The 24336-nt window shown below is 30.7% G+C and overlaps 2 protein-coding genes across 2 annotated transcripts; both read left to right on the forward strand.

Annotated features, from left to right (window-relative positions):
- Positions 1–18431: 18431 nt before the first annotated feature.
- Positions 18432–21566, forward strand: LOC139875401 (uncharacterized). The gene is made up of 10 exons (XM_071862738.1): positions 18432–18587; positions 18687–18792; positions 19089–19180; positions 19329–19428; positions 19534–19618; positions 20194–20332; positions 20417–20613; positions 20704–20887; positions 21151–21222; positions 21324–21566. Exons 1-10 carry the CDS (start codon positions 18432–18434, stop codon positions 21564–21566), a joined length of 1374 nt encoding a protein of 457 aa, XP_071718839.1.
- Positions 21567–21970: 404 nt separating this feature from the next.
- LOC139875402 (putative F-box protein At1g67623) lies at positions 21971–22534 on the forward strand. Its single transcript, XM_071862739.1, has one exon. The coding sequence runs from the start codon at positions 21971–21973 to the stop codon at positions 22532–22534; it is 564 nt and encodes a 187-aa protein (XP_071718840.1).
- Positions 22535–24336: the final 1802 nt, after the last annotated feature.

The following is a 24336-nucleotide window of genomic DNA, read 5'->3' on the forward strand; positions in this document are numbered from 1 at the left end:
AATATATAACGATTTAAATTAATATTATATATATTTATACGCGTATTATACATACATAGTTTTTATACTTTTACTATACTTTAACTTTACCTTTACTTTAATTTTACTTTACTTTAACTTTAATAATTCACTTTAATAATTCATACTTTAATAATTCACTTTAATAATTCATACTTTAATAATTCACTTTAATAATTCATACTTTAATAATTCACTTTAATAATTCATACTTTAATAATTCACTTTAATAATTCATACTTTAATAATTCACTTTAATAATTCAAAAATCTATTATAAATAGAATTCAATAGGTTTCATTATTTCATAGAAACTTGAAAATATATTTCTCTAAACTCTCTCAATCGATTTATATATATATATATATATATATATATATATATATATATATATATATATATATATATATATATATATATATATATATATATATATATATATTTGCTCTGTATTATTTCAAGATATTATTAGTATACATACAATATTACGACGGAGTGCTGTCCGAGTGATTTCAAAATAGTTTTTTTTGAATGAGTCGAAGCTAAGGAAATTATGGGTTATAGCTATGGAGGTGATGGTATGGTTCATGGGTATGCCCGTGAGGTCAATCTAGTGTTTATCATCTCCGTTGCGTCTACGTACTTTCCTGCAATATTGAATCTCAATATTGATACGTTCGTGAATCCGAGGCCAACCTTGCACTTGTTAAATGACGTTATATGTATTTTTACTACGAAATACAGTATTGTGAGTTTCATTTGCTCCCTTTTTAATTGCTTTTTGCAATATATATTTTTGGGCTGAGAATATATCCGCTGTTTTATAAATGTTTTACGAAATAGGCACAAGTACTAAAACTAATTCTATGTGGGTTTAAACCAGAAATATACCCTTAGCTTGGTAACATTAAACTACTTGTCTATGTACGGTAGGCGCGAATCCTAAAGATAGATCTATTAGGCCTGACAAACCCCATCCTGACTATGGGATGCTTTAGTACTTTGAGGTTATTATAAACACACCTGACCTGGTGTACTTCAGAGGGTAAAACATGAACGTTAAGGCTTGTTACCGGGTGCCTACAACTTATAGTATAAAAGTACTGTGACGACCTGAAAATTTCTGACCAAATTTAAACTTTAATCTTTATATTATTACGACACGATAAGAAAAGTTTGTTAAGTTAAATCTCAAGAATTTTAAACTGTGTTCATACATTCATTATAACCTCGACCAAATTCTGATGAGTCACGAACTGTTATATATAAATAGATATGTATATGTATATATATATTACAACTTGAGAATATTAATAAAGTATTAAACGTATAATACTTTAAACGAACGTATTTGTTTCAATATGATTTTTGACGAAATTAAAAAGAAATATATTAAATGATTGAATTATCAGAAACATTGGATTATGATTACAAGTCTCTGTTGAGAGGTCCACTATGATTTTAGAAAATCTATTCCTCTTAACGATATTCAGAATAATTTGTAAAGCTATTTATAAATAAAAACAAAAAGTGTCATTTACGAAAGTTAGACAAAAGTTAGTGGAGAAATAGTTTCCATAATATTCTATTAATCTATTTTCAAACGTACAAAGACGTTTTCAGTTTAAAAAGAACTTTATTATTAAAACGTATATAACTTTTATAAATATCTAGAATCACTTTTGACAACTCATTACTTAACCAGTATAATAAATATAACGATATTTATATTTTATTTCATTAAATATATAACGATTTAAATTAATATTATATATATTTATACGCGTATTATACATACATAGTTTTTATACTTTTACTATACTTTAACTTTACCTTTACTTTAATTTTACTTTACTTTAACTTTAATAATTCACTTTAATAATTCATACTTTAATAATTCACTTTAATAATTCATACTTTAATAATTCACTTTAATAATTCATACTTTAATAATTCACTTTAATAATTCATACTTTAATAATTCATACTTTAATAATTCACTTTAATAATTCAAAAATCTATTATAAATAGAATTCAATAGGTTTCATTATTTCATAGAAACTTGAAAATATATTTCTCTAAACTCTCTCAATCGATTTATATATATATATATATATATATATATATATATATATATATATATATATATATATATATATATATATATATATATATATATATATACTTGCTCTGTATTATTTCAAGATATTATTAGTATACATAAAATATTACGACGGAGTGCTGTCCGAGTGATTTCAAAATAGTTTTTTTTGAATGAGTTGAAGCTAAGAAAATTATGGGTTATAGCTATGGAGGTGATGGTATAGTTCATGGGTATGCCCGTGAGGTCAATCTAGTGTTTATCATCTCCGTTGCGTCTACGTACTTTCCTGCAATATTGAATCTCAATATTGATACGTTCGTGAATCCGAGGCCAACCTTGCACTTGTTAAATGACGTTATATGTATTTTTACTACGAAATACAGTATTGTGAGTTTCATTTGCTCCCTTTTTAATTGCTTTTGCAATATATATTTTTGGGCTGAGAATACATGCGCTATTTTATAAATGTTTTACGAAATAGGCACAAGTACTAAAACTAATTCTATGTGGGTTTAAACCAGAAATATACCCTTAGTTTGGTAACATTAAACTACTTGTCTATGTACGGTAGGCGCGAATCCTAAAGATAGATCTATTGGGCCTGACAAACCCCATCCTGACTATGGGATGCTTTAGTACTTCGAGGTTATTTTAAACACTCCTGATCTGGTGTACTTCAGAGGATAAAACATGAACGTTAAGGCTTGTTACCGGGTGCCTACAACTTATAGAATACTTTTATACACTTGCGAGTGTACATATATTTATAAACGGAAATCTTGTGGTCTATTAATATATTGAAATGATTGTTATGATAAACCTATGAACTCACCAACCTTTTGGTTGACACTTTAAAGCATGTTTATTCTCAGGTATTAAAGAAATCTTCCGCTGTGCATTAGATCATTTTAAGGATATTACTTGGAGTCATTCATGGAATATTTTGAAAGACGTTGCATTCGAGTCATTGAGTTCATCAAGATTATTATTAAGCCAATTATAGTTGAATGTATTACGAAATGGTGTGCATGCCGTCAACTTTTATTGTAAAAAAAGTTTGTCTTTTAAAAACGAATGCAATATTTGTAAAATGTATCATATAGAGGTCAAATACCTCGCGATGTAATCGACTATTGTGAATCGTTTATAATGTATATGAACGGGTCCTTTCATGTGATGACCCATCCTAATCCATCCGGACGAAGTCCATATCGATTATAAACGATTCACAACAGTTGATTACATCGCGAGGTACTTGACCTCATATGATACATTTTACAAATATTGCATTCGTTTTTGAAAAGACAATCTTTCATTACATCGAAAGTTGACGGCATGCATACCATTTCATAATATGTCTAACTATAATTGACTTAATGATAATCTTCATGAACTCAATGACTCGAATGTAACGTCTTTTGAAATATGCCATGAATGACTCCAAGTAATATTCCTAAAATGAGCAAATGCACAGCGGAAGATTTCTTTCGTACCTGAGAATAAACATGCTTTAAAGTGTCAACCAAAAGGTTGGTGAGTTCATTAGTTTAACATAAATAATCATTTCCATCATTTTAATAGACCACAAGATTTTCATATTTCCATTTCTCATAAACATACGTCCCATGCATAGAGACAAAAATATCATTCATATGGATTGAACACCTGGTAACCGACATTCACAATATGCATATAAGAATATCCCCATCATTCCGGGATCCTCCTTCGAACATGATATAAATTTTGAAGTACTAAAGCATCCGGTACTTTGGATGGGGCTTGTTGGGCCCGATAGATCTATCTTTAGAGTTCGCGTCAATTAGGGTATCTGTTCCCTAATTCTTAGATTACCAGACTTAATAAAAAGGGGCATATTCGATTTTGATAATTCAACCATATAATGTATTTTCAATTACTTGTGTCTATTTCGTAAAACATTGATAAAAATTGCGCATGTATTCTCAGCCCAAAAATATAAAGGGTAAAAAGGCAAATGAAACTCACGCATATATTTATTGTAAAACAGTTAATAAAGCATTTGCATGTATTCTCAGCAGCAAAAATGTAAAGAGTAAAAGGGGAGCAAATGAAACTCACGCATTTAAATATTGTAAAACAGTTAATAAAGCATTTGCATGTATTCTCAGCCCAAAAACGTAAAGAGTAAAAGGGAGCAAATGAAACTCACCTTACCGTATTTTTGTAGTAAAAATACATATGACGACATTGAACAAGTTTAGGGTTGGCCTCGGATTCACGAACCTATATCAAGTATATATATTAACACGTATAATTGTAATCGGTCAAGTTTATATATAGTTAGTGATATGAATTTTATATTAAAAATTTATAGGTTTTCTTAATAAATTAAATATATTCATTTTATTGAAAATATTAATATTGTTAAGTTATATGTATTGAGTATAGTTTTAGTAGTTATTTGATAAAGTATTAATATTAAATAAAAAGTTGTATTATCTTTTGATAATAACAATAGTAAATATTTTTATTAATAATTATAGTAATAATAACCGTGATAATAATAATGCTAATAATGTTAAGTTGTATTATTCTTATAATATTAAATATTAATAACTATATATAAAATAATAATTTTTAATAATTTATGATACTAATAATAATGATAATAAATTAAAATGTTATAAGTTAATAATAACAATAATAATAATTAATAATAATAATAATAATAACAATAATGTTAATAATTATAATAATAATAAAATATAATGCTACCTTTGAAAGAATCGGATTTAAAAACAAAACGCCACTGCCTAGACTCGAATCCACGACCTCTTGCATAACGAACGCGCATTTAACCATTGAATCATTCGATATTTCTTGTTATAACTCGCACTTATTTTTATTTAACATGTAAAACGCGGTTTATTATTTTCGTTTAAAACCATCATCATTATTATTATCATAATCATCAACCTTATTACATCGTCATCATTTTAACGAGCATCAATACCATCATCATCGACATGTTCATCATGTATCATCTTCTTGATCTCATCTTCAACTCATAATCTCATACGCGTAAACCTCATCATCCTTCATTTAATTCGGCCCAACATTCCCACGGCCCATCAACAGAAGAATGGAATATGACCCAACTAAAAATAAATAAACTTCAGCCCAAGAGCACTTAACTCAGCCCAATTACAAAACCTTTGTAGTCCTATAAATAAGAAAGCAGATCCAGTAAAGAATAAAAAAAATGTGGGTGCGTGTACTAGGTCTCGTCTGACTCAACAAATAAAAAAAAATAACAGCCGCCACCAAGATCGATTATCTTCTCCCTTTTTCTTTATACAACAACAGAAAATAATATAGCAGTGTAACAATCGATCACGGCGTTTATTATCGTCTTCGTTCTTTCAAGAACAATAGCAACAATTAGGGTTTATAGTCTCTGTGTTTGGTGTTCATTGAGCAGCGGTTATCAAAGAGGAATATAGCAGTTGTTGCTAAAAACGTAAGCTGCAGTAGCAGCGTTTTCAATGGGGTTTCGTGGTGGAGGGGCTGCAAGATAGAAACAAGCAAAAGGTTGATAGTTTTGATGATGTTGGATAGTTTCAAGGTGGTGGCGGGTGTGGTTGACGATAGTTTGAGAGAGGGTGGGTTGAGTGGTGAGGTTGTGGTCGACGATGGTGTTGTGGATTCAAGGTGATGCCTCCGGCTGCTACAGCCGTCTTGATGGAACAGTAATCAGTAAATTAATCACGATGTTTGTTTGATTGGTCTTCGAACAAGAAAAAAGAAAATAGATGTAGAACTAGTTAGTGATCGTAGGCAAAAATAACAAGATGGGTGTTCGGGTATAAGAGTAGAAAAAGGAGTCATTAGCATGATGATGGTTGAAATCAAAAAGTGATTCAAACAAACATAAACCTAAGAATATAGTAGTTGCAGTTTTATAATCTAAAATGTTATGATGTTCATGGGTGTGATTGAACATTGGTTTTCTTGTGGTTCGAAAGATGGTTGGTGTTGGTCGTAGGTTATGGTGGGTTTATAATTGGGAAAGTGGTGATTTATATGAACGTGCATATATATACAGAGAGATGGTGACTTAAGGTGTAGTGGTGTTGGTTTTGTGTAAGGAGGTTTGAGATAGATAGATGTTCAACTCATTCGTTTGATAGAAAGAAAGAAAAGAGAAAGCATGTGGGTTAATTATGAAAGTGGGTTGCTTGTTTAATCATATTTTGATGTGTATGTATATTATATACATAAATGGTTGAGTGAAAGAAACAAACATAAATCATACACAGTAATCTTAATCAATTAGGCACAGTGAATTCTCATGATTTCAACAATTAAATAGTTTAGCCGTCTGTTGTTTAGATGTATCTATCGACATTTTATCCCAGATGGCTAAATCGTGTCCATTGCTAAACAGTTAACGTATAAAAGTGTTCCTAAAATCCCAAATTTTTAGATTAAATATATTTAATTATTTCACTCATTAACTGTTTGAAACCTGATAAAAAAAGTTCGATAATTATTTATTTTCTGTTCCAATTTATATGAAAGGAGTACTAATATTTAAACTTAAAATGTTAAAAATATTTTTAACAAATCTAACATCTTCATAATCGATTTACAGTTCAATTTTTATTTTAGTCCTTCATGAACATGTAATATATCTATATTAAAACTAATGAAACGTCAACCGAGTGTTACTGACGTTTACTAATTAGGCTCGAAATCATTCATTTTCAGTATACACATTCTATATATATCAAATCTTAATTAACAAGTTTAAGTAAATAAATATATTAATTAGATTCTTTTAAACATCTAAATATAATATTATATATTTACAAGTAATATTTATATATATATATATATATATATATATATATATATATATATATATATATATATATATATATATATATATATATATATATATATATATATATATATATATATATATATATATATATATATATTTAAAATATATATGTAACTATTTACAAATAGTTGTTCGTGAATCGTCGGAAATGGTCGAAGGTCAATTGAATATATGAAACAGTTCAAAATTTTTGAGATCCAACCTAACAGACTTTGCTTATCATGTCGAAATCATATTAAGATTAAGTTTAAATTTGGTTGAAAATTCCCGGGTCGTCACAGTACCTACCCGTTAAAGAAATTTCGTCCCGAAATTTGAGTGAGGTCGTCATAGTTAACAATAAAAATGTTTTCATGACGAATACGAGTTGATAAATAGAGTTTTATCATTATTGACCAATATGGATAAAATAATTCGATCATGTGAAGCGGACGAGTGAAGCTGTCAAAAAAGAGTAAAAATTAGCTAATAGACATTCGTCTTTACTTTTAACGTAGTCACGTTTGAATTCCGGAATTCAAGGGATTTAAAAGGAAATCTTGGAAATCTACAAGATCTGATTCTTCGGGATTTATGGAAATTAAGATCTCTATAATTAAATGCGATTATCTGTCTCGATTGCTTTGTCTGGTATTTTTACTATAAATAAACTTCTTTCATTCCATTCTTTTCATCATTCCAATACTTTCTTCCTCTATTCCTACTTCCAAAATATTGTGGAAATGCTGCATCCAGTTCTGATTCTTGATATTTTCCCAACTATCGCATCTGTCATTCTTCTTTTCCATTTACTGCCAGAGGAATCTATTCACTTCTACTATTACCTTGGGGTTATTGTGTTTATCATACTCCCGTGTCTTTATATTGCTATTCGTATTAATGTATACAGTTTGTGATTTCTGTGTTATTGTCGGGTTTTATATCTTTCCTTATATATTGGAGCTCTTTGTCTTTTTCTTCTCTTCTCGACCTCTAGTAAAGCGAGTAACGGCCCAGAATTCGTAAGTATGGAGCTTCGAATGAACTTAATTTTCTAATCAAGAAAGAACGTATTAGCACGATTTGATTTGTCAAATTTATCAAAATCACGGAAGATAGAACCATCAAGAATATATTTCCTTGATATGTTCAGAAGTTAAGTAGAATGAAAGAGTTATGTAACGTGGCACATGATGACGTTATGATCTGTGAATCATCATGTTCCATTAGAAACTCAGCATGACTTACTGTAATATAATCACGTTGATCAAGTGTCATTATATTATACTAACTTATGCATCAGTTCCCAACATTACTTCAATAACATTCATATTTTAAGTTCGAAAGTTTACAGAATATAGAAACTAACAGTTTCTATATGATGTAACACTGATAGCACGAAGAGATTAATGATTTCAGATAAGAATAGTTATGAAAATATCTTCAGAAATATGGAAGATATTTGTAATGAAAGATACGATGATATTTTGGAATTTCTAATATCGAAGGATGGTGAGAAAAATTTGTCCGCAAGAGTTTGGAGTTAGAAGCAAGGTATTCGCTAAAGATTTCATCAGAAACAGAATCATCAGGATTCTTAATGTACAAGTTTAGTCCTCATGATTTGTTCAGAAACTCCTTCGTAGTTTGCTTAATCAGTTTTTCAGTTTCAAACTTTTTTTGAACTTTGCCAACATACAATTCTTTGTCATCAACTTTTGGCTGTTGAGGTCGTTTACAGTTTTTGTTGATTCATTCAACTTTTCAAAATTCAGAGTATTAATTCGCAGACTGGGTGCTTTTCAGAATTTCAGAATGGAAAGTCATAGTTCTAAGAGATAAAAGTTATATGGATACATATAATTGTTGCTGTGGAAATGTTGCGAGACTCAAAATACAGATTTGCTGATTCCCGGTAATTGGTATGGCAATTCTTGTTACAAGATGCGGATGAGTACATGATGAGACTTCAATAGATAAATATAGTGATTTATCGGAGAGATTTAAACCAAGGAGCGACGAGGTTGCTGGTACATCTGCTGGTAATATGGTGGAATATAAAAGGTTCCCCGGTAACAATAAAAGAGTACACATATAAATCAAGGTTATAATAAGGTTGTTTCGAACGAAAAGTCAAAGTTGACTTGCTGGAGCTGTGACAAAATTTGCTAATTTAGAAAGGGATTGCAAAGTTATTTTGGGTAATAATAACACTAAGAAATTAGCATAGCTACGTTTTAAACGTTTACTCAGTTGCCGAGAGTTTCTCTGGTGAAAAGTTATATGCATCAATCTTTTCTTCCGTAGATGAAATGCGGTTGGTTTATCCTCTCGATTGAGGTGTTTTCAAGAATTACGAAAGGTTTGGACGCAGATTGTAATCGTCAAGATACAAATGAGGTTTTAGGGTGAAATCAAGTGGCAAACTTGAAGATTTGTTTAGTTTCATATGTTGTAATCAATATTTTAATTCATTTTAATTGTCCAATGTTGGTAGTCCTCGATTGATAGTTCACAGTTAGCAATTCAACTATTCATATATAAATTAATATATAATATTTGAATTAATTAATACGTATCGTGACCCGTATTCGTCTCAGACTCGATCACAACTCAAATTATATATATTATTATAAAATCAACCTCAACCCTGTATAGAGAACTCGATCATTACTGCATATAGAGTGTCTATGGTGATTCCAAATAATATATATAAATGCGTCGATATGATATGTCAAAACCTTGTATACGTGTCCCGATATTTAAAGTGCGTAAAATAAATAACAGAAATTAAATGACGATAAATAAAATTGCGAGAATTAAAATTGTAATAATTAAATTGCGATAAATAAATTGTGATAAATAAAAAGTAATACGGAATTAACAGTTAGCTAGGAACAGTTAGTTAGGAACAGTTAGCGTGGATTCTTAACAAAATTTTTCATAGTTAATTTGTTTGTTTCTAACAAATTTTATTTTGTCCAAAGTTTTCTTCATTATGCCACTTGTTGAATTCTGATAAGTCAAAATTCAAATATGAAATTGAATGAAAATAGTTATTCTGTGGTGAACGAATACGTATTTCTGTGGATATAAGTAGGATTGTAAATGACCGTTAAATCAGATTCGTAGAATGTACAGTATAACATGTTAATATGAAAGTTAAATATTTCCTCGGGTGTTACCTACCCGTTAAAATATTTTCGCCATTAACAGTTTGTACGAAAGAATTTTTCAATTACAATTATTATGAAAATATATATAGATATATATTTTCTTCAGATGTAATTATGAATTTAATGAGTCAATATGATATTAATCTCATTTTCTTTTCGGTTTGAGCCAGAATGAGTAATCTCTAAAGCTATTAGGAACCACATATTCTTCGCAGAACATTAATGAAGTTATGGATCAATACGTCATTGTTAATTGTTGTTGGTACTCCTTGGTATCTATGGCGCGTATGATATTGATGTTCGAGATAAAGATTGTGATGTTGAGGTGTGGGATGCGGATGTTGATGGTAGTGGTGATGGTACTGTTGATGTTGTTGATGGTGGTACCGTTTATGCTGCTGGTGCGGCTTCTGGTGTTTGTAACCTTCGCACCATATTCTCTAAAGCCGTTACCCGAGCGCGAAGTTCGTTGACTTCTTCTATTACTCCGGGGTGGTTTTCGGTTCGGACTAGTGGATATATATAATCTAGAATTTGGTATAGTATATAATCGTGGCGAGATACTCTGGAGATGAGAGAAAAGATGGTGTTTCGGACAGGTTCTCCGGTAAGTGCTTCAGGTTCTTCACCAAGAGGGCAATGTGGCGGATGGAAAGGATCACCTTCTTCTTATCTCCAATGATCGAGGAGGCTACGGACCCAACCCCAATTCATCCAGAATAGATGATGGCTGATTGGTTAATCCATTCCGGTTATACTGCTTTTGGAGCTAGAATGGGATTCCATTTCGGAATCTGAGGATCTTGAACTAATGACGAATTCCATTTCGTACGATTGAATGAAGGACTTTAGATATGAAATGATTTTCTGGCTAACGAATGGTATTCTAATTGCATAGAATATCCATATATATAGTACAAAAGGTTTCGTAGATTACGGAGGTATTTACGGAATATGACAGGTAAAGTTTACAGTAATAGATACGATAAGATATGATTTAACAGATACGCTAAGATATGAATTTTTGTCTATACACTATTCATGCCTTCAATGCAGCAAGACGTGTCTAGACTAAGAATGATAAGCAGGTAATTTTCGACACAAATTGATAAGCAAAACTTTTTGACATGCAGACCAGGTTCAAGCCCAGACTTATTAATATCACCTAACAACTACTAGGTCGAAATCCAGACTCTAATGCATCCTAACGACTTATCAGTTAGACACACTAATGCAGACCCGGTTCGCTAAGACCACCGCTCTGATACCAACTGTGATGACCTGTCCTAATCCATCCGGACGAAGTCCATATCGATTATAAATTATTCACAACAGTTGATTACATCGCGAGGTACTTGACCTCTATATGATACATTTTACAAATATTGCATTCGTTTTTGAAAAGACAATCTTTCATTACATCGAAAGTTGACGGCATGCATACCATTTCATAATATGTCTAACTATAATTGACTTAATGATAATCTTCATGAACTCAATGACTCGAATGCAACGTATTTTGAAATATGCCATGAATGACTCCAAGTAATATTCCTAAAATGAGCAAATGCACAGCGGAAGATTTCTTTCGTACCTGAGAATAAACATGCTTTAAAGTGTCAACCAAAAGGTTGGTGAGTTCATTAGTTTAACATAAATAATCATTTCCATCATTTTAATAGACCACAAGATTTTCATATTTCCATTTCTCATAAACATACGTCCCATGCATAGAGACAAAAATATCATTCATATGGATTGAACACCTGGTAACCGACATTCACAATATGCATATAAGAATATCCCCATCATTCCGGGATCCTCCTTTGGACATGATATAAATTTCGAAGTACTAAAGCATCCGGTACTTTGGATGGGGCTTTTTGGGCCCGATAGATCTATCTTTAGAGTTCGCGTCAATTAGGGTATCTGTTCCCTAATTCTTAGATTACCAGACTTAATAAAAAGGGGCATATTCGATTTCGATAATTCAACCATATAATGTAGTTTCAATTACTTGTGTCTATTTCGTAAAACATTGATAAAAATTGCGCATGTATTCTCAGCCCAAAAATATAAAGGGTAAAAAAGCAAATGAAACTCACGCATATATTTATTGTAAAACAGTTAATAAAGCATTTGCATGTATTCTCAGCCCCAAAAATGTAAAGAGTAAAAGGGGAGCAAATGAAACTCACGCATATAAATATTGTAAAACAGTTAATAAAGCATTTGCATGTATTCTCAGCCCAAAAACGTAAAGAGTAAAAGGGAGCAAATGAAACTCACCTTACCGTATTTTTTTAGTAAAAAAACATATGATGACATTGAACAAGTTTAGGGTTGGCCTCGGATTCACGAACCTATATCAGGTATATATATTAACACGTATAATTGTAATCGGTCAAGTTTATATATAGTTAGTGATATGAATTTTATATTAAAAATTTATAGGTTTTCTTAATAAATTAAATATATTCATTTTATTGAAAATATTAATATTGTTAAGTTATATGTATTGAGTATAGTTTTAGTAGTTATTTGATAAAGTATTAATATTAAATAAAAAGTTGTATTATCTTTTGATAATAATAATAGTAAATATTTTTATTAATAATTATAGTAATAATAACCGTGATAATAATAATGCTAATAATGTTAAGTTGTATTATTCTTATAATGTTAAATATTAATAACTATATATAAAATAATAATTTTTAATAATTTATGATACTAATAATAATGATAATAAATTAAAATGTTATAAGTTAATAATAACAATAATAATTAATAATAATAATAAAAACAATAATGTTAATAATTATAATAATAATAAAATATAATGCTACCTTTGAAAGAATCGGATTTAAAAACAAAACGCCACTGCCTAGACTCGAACCCACGACCTCTTGCATAACGAACGCGCATTTAACCATTGAATCATTCGATATTTCTTGTTATAACTCGCACTTATTTTTATTTAACATGTAAAACGTGGTTTATTATTTTTGTTTAAAACCATCATCATTATTATTATCATAATCATCAACCTTATTACATCGTCATCATTTTAACGAGCATCAATACCATCATCATCGACATATTCATCATGTATCATCTTCTTGATCTCATCTTCAACTCATAATCTCATACGCGTAAACCTCATCATCCTTCATTTAATTCGGCCCAACATTCCCACGGCCCATCAACAGAAGAATGGAATATGACCCAACTAAAAATAAATAAACTTCAGCCCAAGAGCACTTAACTCAGCCCAATTACAAAACCTTTGTAGTCCTATAAATAAGAAAGCATATCCAGTAACGAATAAAAAAAATGTGGGTGCGTGTACTAGGTCTCGTCTGACTCAACAAATAAAAAAAAATAACAGCCGCCACCAAGATCGATTATCTTCTCCCTTTTTCTTTATACAACAACAGAAAATAATATAGCAGTGTAACAATCGATCACGGCATTTATTATCATCTACGTTCTTTCAAGAACAATAGCAACAATTAGGGTTTATAGTCTCTGTGTTTGGTGTTCGTTGAGCAGCGGTTATCATAGAGGAATATAGCAGTTGTTGCTAAAAACGTAAGCTGCAGTAGCAGCGTTTTCAATGAGGTTTCATGGTGGAGGGGCTGCAGGACAGAAACAAGCAAAAGGTTGATAGTTTTAATGATGTTGGATAGTTTGAAGGTGGTGGTTGGTGTGGTTGACGATAGTTTGAGAGAGGGTGGGTTGAGTGGTGAGGTTGTGGTTGACGATGGTGTTGTGGATTCAAGGTGATGCCTCCGGCTGCTACAGTCGTCTTGATCAAACAGTAATCAGTAAATTAATCACGATGTTTGTTTGATTGGTCTTCGAACAAGAAAAAAGGAAATAGATGTAGAACTAGTTGGTGATCGTAGGCAAAAATAACAAGATGGGTGTTCGGGTATAAGAGTAAAAATAAGGAGTCATGCTAGTGATGATGGTTGAAATCAAAAAGTGATTCAAACAAACATAAACATAAGAATATAGTCACTGCAGTTTTATAATCTAAAATGTTGTGATGTTCATGGGTGTGATTGAACATTGGTTTTCTTGTGGTTCGAAAGATGGTTGGTGTTGGCCGTAGGTTATGGTGGGTTTATAATTGGGAAAGTGGTGATTTATATGAACGTGCATATATATACAGAGAGATGGTGAGTTAAGGTGTAGTGGTGTTGGTTTTGTGTAGGGAGGTTTGAGACAACTCGTTCGTTTGATAGAAAGAAAGAAAAGAGAAATCATGTGGGTTAATTATGAAAGTGGGTTGCTTGTTTAATCATATTTTGATGTGTATGTATATTATATACATAAATGGTTGAGTGAAAGAAACAAACATAAATCATACACAGTAATCTTAATCAATTAGGCACAGTGAATTCTCATGATTTCAACAATTAAATAGTTTAGCCGTCTGTTGTTTAGATGTATCTACCGACATTTTATCCCGGATGGCTAAATCGTGTCCATTGCTAAACAGTTAACGTATAAAAGTGTTCCTAAAAATCCCAAATTTTTAGATTAAATATATTTAATTATTTCATTCATTAACTGTTTGAAACCTGATAAAAAAAGTTCGATAATTATTTATTTTTTGTTCCAATTTATATGTACGGAGTACTAATATTTAAACTTAAAATGTTAAAAATATTTTTAACAAATCTAACATCTTCGTAATCGATTTACAGTTCAACTTTTATTTTAGTCCTTCATGAACATGTAATATATCTATATTAAAACTAATGAAACGTCAACCGAGTGTTACTGACGTTTACTAATTAGGCTCGAAATCATTCATTTTCAGTATACACATTCTATATATATATATATATCAAATCTTAATTAACAAGTTTAAGTAAATAAATATATTAATTAGATTCTTTTAAACATCTAAATATAATATTATATATTTACAAGTAATATTTATATATATATATTTTATATATATTATTATATATATATATTTAAAATATATATGTAACTATTTACAAATAGTTGTTCGTGAATCGTCGAGAATGGTCGAAGGTCAATTGAATATATGAAACAGTTCAAAATTTTTGAGATCCAACCTAACAGACTTTGCTTATCATGTCGAAATCATATTAAGATTAAGTTTAAATTTGGTTGAAAATTCCCGGGTCGTCACATTTCAGTCCTCGCCACTCAGGGTGCCAGACTTATTAGAGTAAATATCAAATTTGATATCTGATTTGCGGTTTATCCCTTTTACCCAAACCAACACCCTAAGTGTGTTTAGCTACTCATAATGAATTATAGCTGGCACGCTCAGTCGGCGGAGTTGGCTTCGGGGTCGCCGGCCTGGGATGATTCTGCGATTTAGTTTTCTTAATTACCGAAACATGTTAATCATTTCTTCAATTAGACCAGGCGTCTTTGACTTCTTGGTCGTCGTACTGAGCAGTCTCTAGAAAATTCTTTATTAAAGACATAATTTCCTTTTTAGCATGGCCGTCGGCATAAGAATTAAGGCTGTCGTATTGAGCTTTGTGCGGTAACTTTTCTTCAAAGGTTCGACTTCAATTTGAATTCTCTTTGACTTCGGTGAGGCTGACGACTTGGTATATTGGGTCGCCACCCTGAGTAGTTTCTCATATTTTCTCTTTGGATCTGGATTTACTCAAATATTGGCTTGTTTTCTCTATAATTGTACCTGTAAAGATCACAAACAACTTTTCCACACAGTTAGTAGCATTTGCTCTTTTTCCCCCAATAGGCAAAAGAATAGGCTAAAAATGTTCGAAATAGAGGAAGATAGCACCATAAAAAGGGTATAAAAATATGTATAATTTTGGTTCTATCACTTTCCAAAGCACTGAGGAGGGAAGAGCCATAACTGCATCAGTTAGAGAACTAAATACGAGTATGGAAGACTATCTGCTCTCTCATCAATTACAAGAGCAGCGGCAATCTGATGATGATCTAGCTCAAAGCTTAAGTATTGGTGATCAGTAATAGAAGCGTGAAGATAAGAAGCACCAAAATGTAAAGAAATAGCCCAAGAAGAAAATTGACATCTCTAATTCATCCTCAATTTCTGCTGAAGCACAATCTCAATGGGATGCCTATTAAAATAAGAAATTCAAAGATGCTTGAACTAGAAGAGTTAGTAAAGCTAAAATTTCCAAGTGTCAAAGGTGTACTGATAAAACCTTCAACATCAGCTCAAAGAAAAATGAATTTGAACATGTTCATGTTAAAGAATTACGCACCTATGGACACTCTGAATGGGTGGAGATGCTTGAGATTTTCAAACCAAGATCTGTCAAACTAAAGGTGAAAAGCATGATTTCAATCAATTCGTGTTTGTATAAATATAACTAGAGTATATGTCTGTATCGATATATGTGTATACTATATATGCATAGAATAAAGATGATGATGTATAGATGATAGAATTCATATTATGAATATCATAGTGTCAATATTAATCAGGGTGTAGGTTATATGAGGTTTGAGAGTACTTGGTTAACTAGATGAAAGTGACGGTGAAGGTGTTGGTGTAATTGTGAGGGAAAGGCTTAGCTAACTAATGATGATGATAATATTTAATATGTTAATACTATCATCCCTTACATCACTTAATTAAACAATTTACATCATAATATTTTTGGTCTTAACAATCTCCGTGTTGATGTGCGTTGTTTAAATTTGAATTTAAGCTCTTGGGGACCTCTTGATGTCTTGAACTCCCCCTTCGGAATTGGCATAGTCATTGACTTAACTAAAGAATTTTTTTTGGAAGATTCTTCATTGTCCGATATTCGCAATGCACACCAGCTTTTGGTCCTGACATTGTTTATCCCCCTTGTTATGTGTTGTTCAAATACGTCTTTGTGAAATTAAAAGGGTTGTAAAAAAGAGCATGCTTGATTATTTTCTCTATCTCCCCTTGCATGATGAATCATCTCACTCCCCCTCAATTGAACATAGGGAGTTAGAAGTGTTGTTGGAAAGAGCTTGTGTCATAGATTTTGTGGGGAAGTTTTAGTGGGTTCTTCGTTGGTGGAAAGAGTCTGTCTGTGTCATAGATTCATGGATCGTGGCTTAAAGGAAAGTACCTCTTTAATTGAGTACTTGAGTGGTTCCGTTGGTGTTTTAACAAACGGTGTTTTTCTCGAGTTGACGGATAATTTTTCTGAATTTGATTGCTTCGGTTTATGAAGAAACCATCCATATTGATCATGAGATGAAAAATCAATTTGTGATTCGAGATTATCCTTTTCTTGTCATAGCTTCTTATATTATGATTAAAGCTTCTCAAGTTGTATAGATTGAGATGTCATTTCTTCTATGAGAGGTTTCTCGAGTTTAAAATGATACACATCATCTTCATTAACGTCTTTTAACAAAGTTGCATCATTGTCATCAATTTTTAAACCCTAAAACCTAATTTCTAAACCCTTAAAAAACTTCAATTAAAACATTAACTATGATGCATGTAATCAATTATTTCTTCGAGTGTTTTCCCACCAAAATAATAACATTTATCACAAAGTGTCTTTTTTAAATATTCATATTTTCATGTGATCTTAATGTTCGACAAAATTTGTTTTGAAAATGAACAAAAAAAAAACTACTTCCCCCGACTTCTCTCCAAAAAAATTCTTCCATCTTGATTAAAACACTACACACACAAATATATATATATATATATATATATATATATATATATATATATATATATATATATATATATATATATATATATATATATATATATATAGATATATACATATAAATCGGTAAGCTTTTGTCCAAATGTCATCAAACCCGTAAATTTCGGTTCATGTAGGAGAGAAGTTTGTCTCACAAAAAACCTATACATATACACTATTTGTTGCTTTTTTTACCTCACACCAAACCTATACATACAATACATACACCACCTCATCATCCTACATGGCATCCGAATTTCTTATCAGTTTTTTTTCAAAATTACCTTTTTGTATAGAAACTGGTGACAAGGTTGCTTTTTTAAAAAATACACTCAAGTGCACACACTTACCAACATAACTCTACTTCACACCTCTTTCACACAATTAACCCGCCCATTATACCATTATTTTCAAAATCATATTTGTTAATTTGAATTCAAATTCTCTCTCGGTTGCCAAACGAAAAATTTCCAGATTTAATTTTTTCATTCAACTTCAATAATCTTGATGTTTTTTGAATGATATTTTTCTAACTTATGTTTCTTTTCATTATAGTTTTAATTAATGGTCATATCCAAAAACATAATTCGGGTTTTAAAGATTGACGGACGAAAAGTTAATTTTACCATAAAAATTAAAGTCGTCCGTCTCCTTCAAAAGCTTGGATATGGTTATGATGAAGGCAAGCCAAATTTGGAGCTAATCATTTCGGATGAGGAGGTGGGTGTTCATATTTTTATATGTATAGATTTCTTAATTCTCATTTCATTTTAGAGTTTTTTTATATCTTCTTTTCTATGTTTATTTTCTATATATTAGGGCGCTAAGATTGTAATCAACATCCGTAACTCCCTTAAGGCCAAATTTGATAACCTCATTAGGGAATGGGGCTTCTTTTGTATTTCTAATGCTGCTGTAGTTGATAGTCCGCTACAATTCCGGACCAAACATATCCAACATGAGTACAAAGTCATGTTTACTAAGAAAACAACGATTGTGTCATTCCCACCAACCGAATGAAGAGGAACTAATGGTTTTAGTTTCATCCATTTCGATGTTTTGAGATCTAAAGGCCTTAAAGTTAGAGTTTCAGCAGGTTAATAAATGTTTATTATATCAATTTTTTTTGAATTTCTTTTTAAATATTTATTTTTCTTTGACTTACAACACTTTATACTGTCACACAATCTTTATTTGTTTTTTTTTTTTTTGTTCCTATAGATGTTATTGGACGTGTAGCAAATTATTCTGAAATACAGGATTTTCGAAACACTGGTGAACTCAAGTCCAAGTACATCAATCCTCAGTTCATTGTTTTAGAGTAATATTTAACACCTTTTTAGTTTAAACCATTTTTAGAATAAATTGTGTACACATGTTCGTAAAACCATAACACACTTATACATCACCCTTTTTGAGTCATTTTTAAATAGTAGCTTACAATTGGATGCAACTCTGTAGGGTCAATTTTTCTTGGATTTCGAAAACCATATGAAAGTTTTGGATGATGATGCTTCTGTAATCTTATTGATTCACTTTGGAGTCACCAAACTGCACCAAGGTTGGTCCTTTTAACCAATAAATATATGGTTTTTTTATATGATGATCTTACTTTTAATTATTAACAATTGTGTATACTAAGTTCTTTTTTGTTTAAATGCTACAGACAAACTGGCAATTTCTACCGACTGGAAAAACACGAACGTTTTGATAGACGCCGATCATCCGCAAATCATTGAGTTCAGAAAACGGTACATTATTACCAAAAAAATTCACTTCATAATAATAATCAATACTTTATCGATGTTAAATTTAACATATTTCAATATATTTCAATCTAAAAAGACTAATCTTATTTTCTGTATTAAGAGAGTTGAACCATTTTTAGAAAAAATAAGACAAATTTAGTAGATACTCAATCATTCAAGTAATAAATTGAAATATACATGTTGAAATGCTTCATTTAGTTATCCTACGAAGTATAGTAATAAATTTAAAAACCATTATAAGATAAATAAATCATTCTATTAGTACTCATTAAATGTTATTATTGATAAATGATATAAAGGTAAATAATTTACTTTGTTGTACATTCAACTTTTTAATTCATAATAATAACATTTAATGAAACATAGTAGTTCGCAAAACAACTAAACCAATTTCCATTTAATGCTCAATCATTTGTTCACTCCTTAAAATGAGTACATTAATTGTGCATTTAAAACAAACATTCTACAAGTTATTAGCAAATTTGTATTTGCATTCATCTATTGAACATTGTTTGTTACTTTAATTACAATAACTAACTTGCTTACTGTTATCGTAGCCTCACCCAAATCCATTCTTCTGAGGATTCCATTTGTTCGTTAGCTCCTTCGTTGTCAATTTCTTCTGCACGTGATCCAAACTCCTTTTTTAATCATCTATTGAACATTGTTGGTTTAGATCGCTTGAACCCGTCCATGGTAATCATTTGAATGAATTTTTGTGACCCCATATTTAACCAAACATATATCCAATTTTCAACTTTTTTGTTAAAATGATTGTAGGAAGGCATTTATATTATTCAGGCCACAATCAATACCATTCTTCCCGACGACACTTGGTACTACATTTCCTACAAGAAGTGTAACAAGAGTTCTAAACCTGTTATCCCCAACTGTGATCTTACATTGGACGTTGATCAACATTTAAACTTGGAAGGGAAGTGTTACGGTTGTATCAATAAGCCGGACGTGGTAGTGAGGTGAATTACAAAACATTCTAAATAGATTTGCAAAATATTAGTTTTTCTCTTTAATCATACTTAGTCTGTCTTTAAATTTTTACATACCAGGTTTAAAGTGCCGATTCGTGTAGAAAATCAAACCGGCACATCGTCTTTCACTGTTTTCGAATCTGTCGTGAAGAAGTTCGTTACCCAATCGGCTTATGAGTTAATGAAGGCTCTGTCTGAAGATGATGATTATCATGAAGAGCTGGAACTTCTTTTACAAAAGACCCTTTTGTTTAAGATAGATGTTAGTGGTTATAACAAAGAACGAGGAATTTGAAACTACACTGTTAAAGATGCGACCGATGACCCACATGTTTCGAACTCTATGAGAGTTTCAAGGTAACATTTAATACTGTTACATGATTTTGTACCTTGATTCAATATATAAGTTGTTTTATATGCACTCATTGTCTTTTTTTTTTTTTGTATTTTTATTCATTTTAACTTGCTGTTTGTGTGATGTCTAAAATATCAATAGTTTCTTAACATATCTTTAATATCATTAAGGTCGATCAACAAGTGGTTTTTGAAGATGTTGAGATTGAAGAATCATCTGAGAAACTTACTTCAGTTGGGAATGTATGAATACATTATATAATACTCAGTTCTAAATTTTGTTCATATCACGGTCATTTTTAATAATTAGTATTTTGATAACAACTTATAATTTACTTTTGTAGTGTGCCTCTAATGCTTCTGGAAGTCAGACCGTTGATCTCAGTCATGATACCTATTTCAGCCCACCTCTCAAAAAAATAAACAAGAAGGAATCAAATCTCCACCATCTGTTAAGTCTTCAAAAACCAAGGTTAAATTCACTGATCGTCCCAAACGTTTACGCTCATCCGATTCATGATTTAAACAATATACATTTGTTAACAGTTATTTTTGGTTTTCTTTTATGGAATTCCAATGGCATGTAAACTATATAATTATGTTTTCCCGGCACTATTTATCCTCCATATCCACCTTGATATGGATAACAATCTAATTTGTTTTCTTTAAATTTTATTGTGTTTTGTGTTGATGTTTTTTGTGTTGAGGTTTATATTAGGATTGACCTCTTCTTATAAACGTAACACACTACCATTTTAATTAAAATGTGACTTTTCCTTTTCCTTTATAAAATTAAATTTAGAAGGAAATTAAAGTTATAAATTTTGGAGCATTTATTATTGTACATATGTGTTAACCTACCAACTCGATTCACTAGCCCCCAAAATCTACTTTAAACCCTTACTTGTCAGAAAGCAACTTGCATTTTTCAAATACGTAAACATCAACTTCATTTTCCATCCTTTTTTTACTTTTTTCAAATAATACAAAAATGGATCCACTTTCAAAGAATATTCTAGATGTTCTTCCTAATGACATACTTGGTGAAATATTGTCAAGAGTCGGTCAACAATCATCGCTTCACTTGTCTGTTGCCAGATTGGTTTGCAAAGACTTTCTTAAGCAATCCGAACATTATTTGGTTTATCGACGGCTTTCCTTAGATCGGTGGCCTATCTTAGTTTGTGGTATCCCGGAAATGGCCTATCTTCTCCATCGGGGTGTGATAAATAAAAACCTTAATGCTATTTTTCGATTGGGTTTGATAAGTTATTTCGATGAAGTAAACACCGACTTAGGGCTTTGTTATTTAGAAGAAGCATCAAACTATGGTCTTAATCAGGCAGTTTATGTTTATGGTTTGATCATCTTTTCATCTCATGATTTGGAGGAAAAGGATAACGGTTTAAAAATACTTAATGCAAGATTTCCACCATTGCCTGATTTGGTGATTCTGTCAGAATGGATGTTTATGGTTTGTTACAGCAATTATGGAGAAGGAACCTCCATCCTTTTGCTGACTTGGCAACCACTTGCCCCATATCCGATCACGTAGGTTATTTCTCATATGTTCATGGCTTTGAACTCACCATACCAGAGTGTATGTCGTGTTTTTGGGCTTATGAGTTAGGTTTGATTTTAAATTGATTTAGGTATAATTAAATTTATGTCATTGTTATGTGAAAAATCTTTTGTTATTTTGTATCAAAATTACTCATCTATTATTACTATAAATTTTCAGAAGGATATTAGTATAAATGTTTCATTTTTCCTTCAAGTTTGGTATCAATTTAACTGTTATAATATGTTTAATTAATATTAGTATAAATGTTCCATCTAAAACAATTAATTGTTAAATAATGAAATATATAATATGTTTAGAAAATTGGACCTTTTTTTGACCCTTAATTCCTAAAATGTCTCTTCATATAAAATGATTATATGATATTTTACAACTATTTTTTTTTAATTTTATCATCATACCATTGGACAAGTGTTGACATACTATGTCAATTTATTAGCCCAAAAACTACTTTAAACCCATTATTTTCACACTAAAACTTGCATCAGTTTCAACTACTTTCTTGTTCTACAATACCTATCAATTGTCTACTTTACACAAAGATATCTATTTAAAAATTTTTTTAATACTTTTTGTAAATAATACAACAAATATATGTAATTTAAAAGAATATTCTACAATCCATTTCTCCACCTATGTTGAGTCAAATCTTTTCTAAAAGTGTTAAATATTCGAATTTCCTTTTTTATTTAATTTTAAAATAAAACTAAAAACTTATGTCAAAAATGTTTGCTTTTCAAACAAAAAAATAAAATTACAATTATACTTTCCATATTGAGCTTTTTTTTTATAAAAGTATCTTAAAGATGTTTGAGGAAGTAACCATATCATCATTTAACTGCACACGTGTTCCCATACCACGTCGCATCATTAACCCCAAAAAATAACTTTCAAGGCTTACTTTTTAGGCGGCTAAAATATCATCATTCTGATATTACTTTCTGCTACTACAGAAGGTCAAGGTCTCAAGTACACACCATTCAAAAAAACTTCAACTTTATTTTCCAGACTTTATATCTTTTAAAAAATAATGAAAAAAATTAAAATTAATAAGATCAACAATATTGTCGATCTTCTTCCTGATGATTTGCTTGGTGAAATATTATCAAGAGTCGGACAAAATTCTTCAACTCAGTTGGGTGTTGCTCGATTGGTTTGTACAAAGCCTTTTATAAGCAAGCCCAGCATCCATTGGTTTATCAAAGGCTTTCATTTGATTGTTTACCTGTAGGGTCTTGGGGTATCCCTCAAATGATTTATCTTTACCATCGTTGTTTGCTAAATAAAAACCCTAATGCGATTTTTTGCAGGGGTTTGTTATTTTATTTTGATGGAAAATACACCCAAGATGGCCTTCGTTATTTAAAACAAGCATCAAACTGCCAATTAGTAGAGGCTGTTTATGTTTATGGTTTGGTTATGTTTGCTTCTCACGATGTAAATGAAATGGAAATCGGTTTAAAATTCTTAATAAGACATTCCCACCGATACCGAATTATGTGGTTGTTGTGAGAACAAAGATTTATGACCTCATACATCAAACCTGGAGAATGAACCACCATCCTTTTGCTGACGTGGAAACAAGGTGCCCTATATCCAGTCACAATGGTTATTTACCAAGAAGAATTGGGTTTGAACTAAAGAAACCAGAATGCGTGTCGTGCTTTTAGGCTTATGAGTTGAAGCTTTTTGTACTTAATTAAATTTGTGTTTTTTTCCCCCTATAATTACATTTATGTTAGTATTATGGGAAAAAAAATTTGTAACAACTATGC

Source organism: Rutidosis leptorrhynchoides, chromosome 11 (assembly GCF_046630445.1).
Source record: "Rutidosis leptorrhynchoides isolate AG116_Rl617_1_P2 chromosome 11, CSIRO_AGI_Rlap_v1, whole genome shotgun sequence".
NCBI lineage: Eukaryota > Viridiplantae > Streptophyta > Magnoliopsida > Asterales > Asteraceae > Rutidosis > Rutidosis leptorrhynchoides.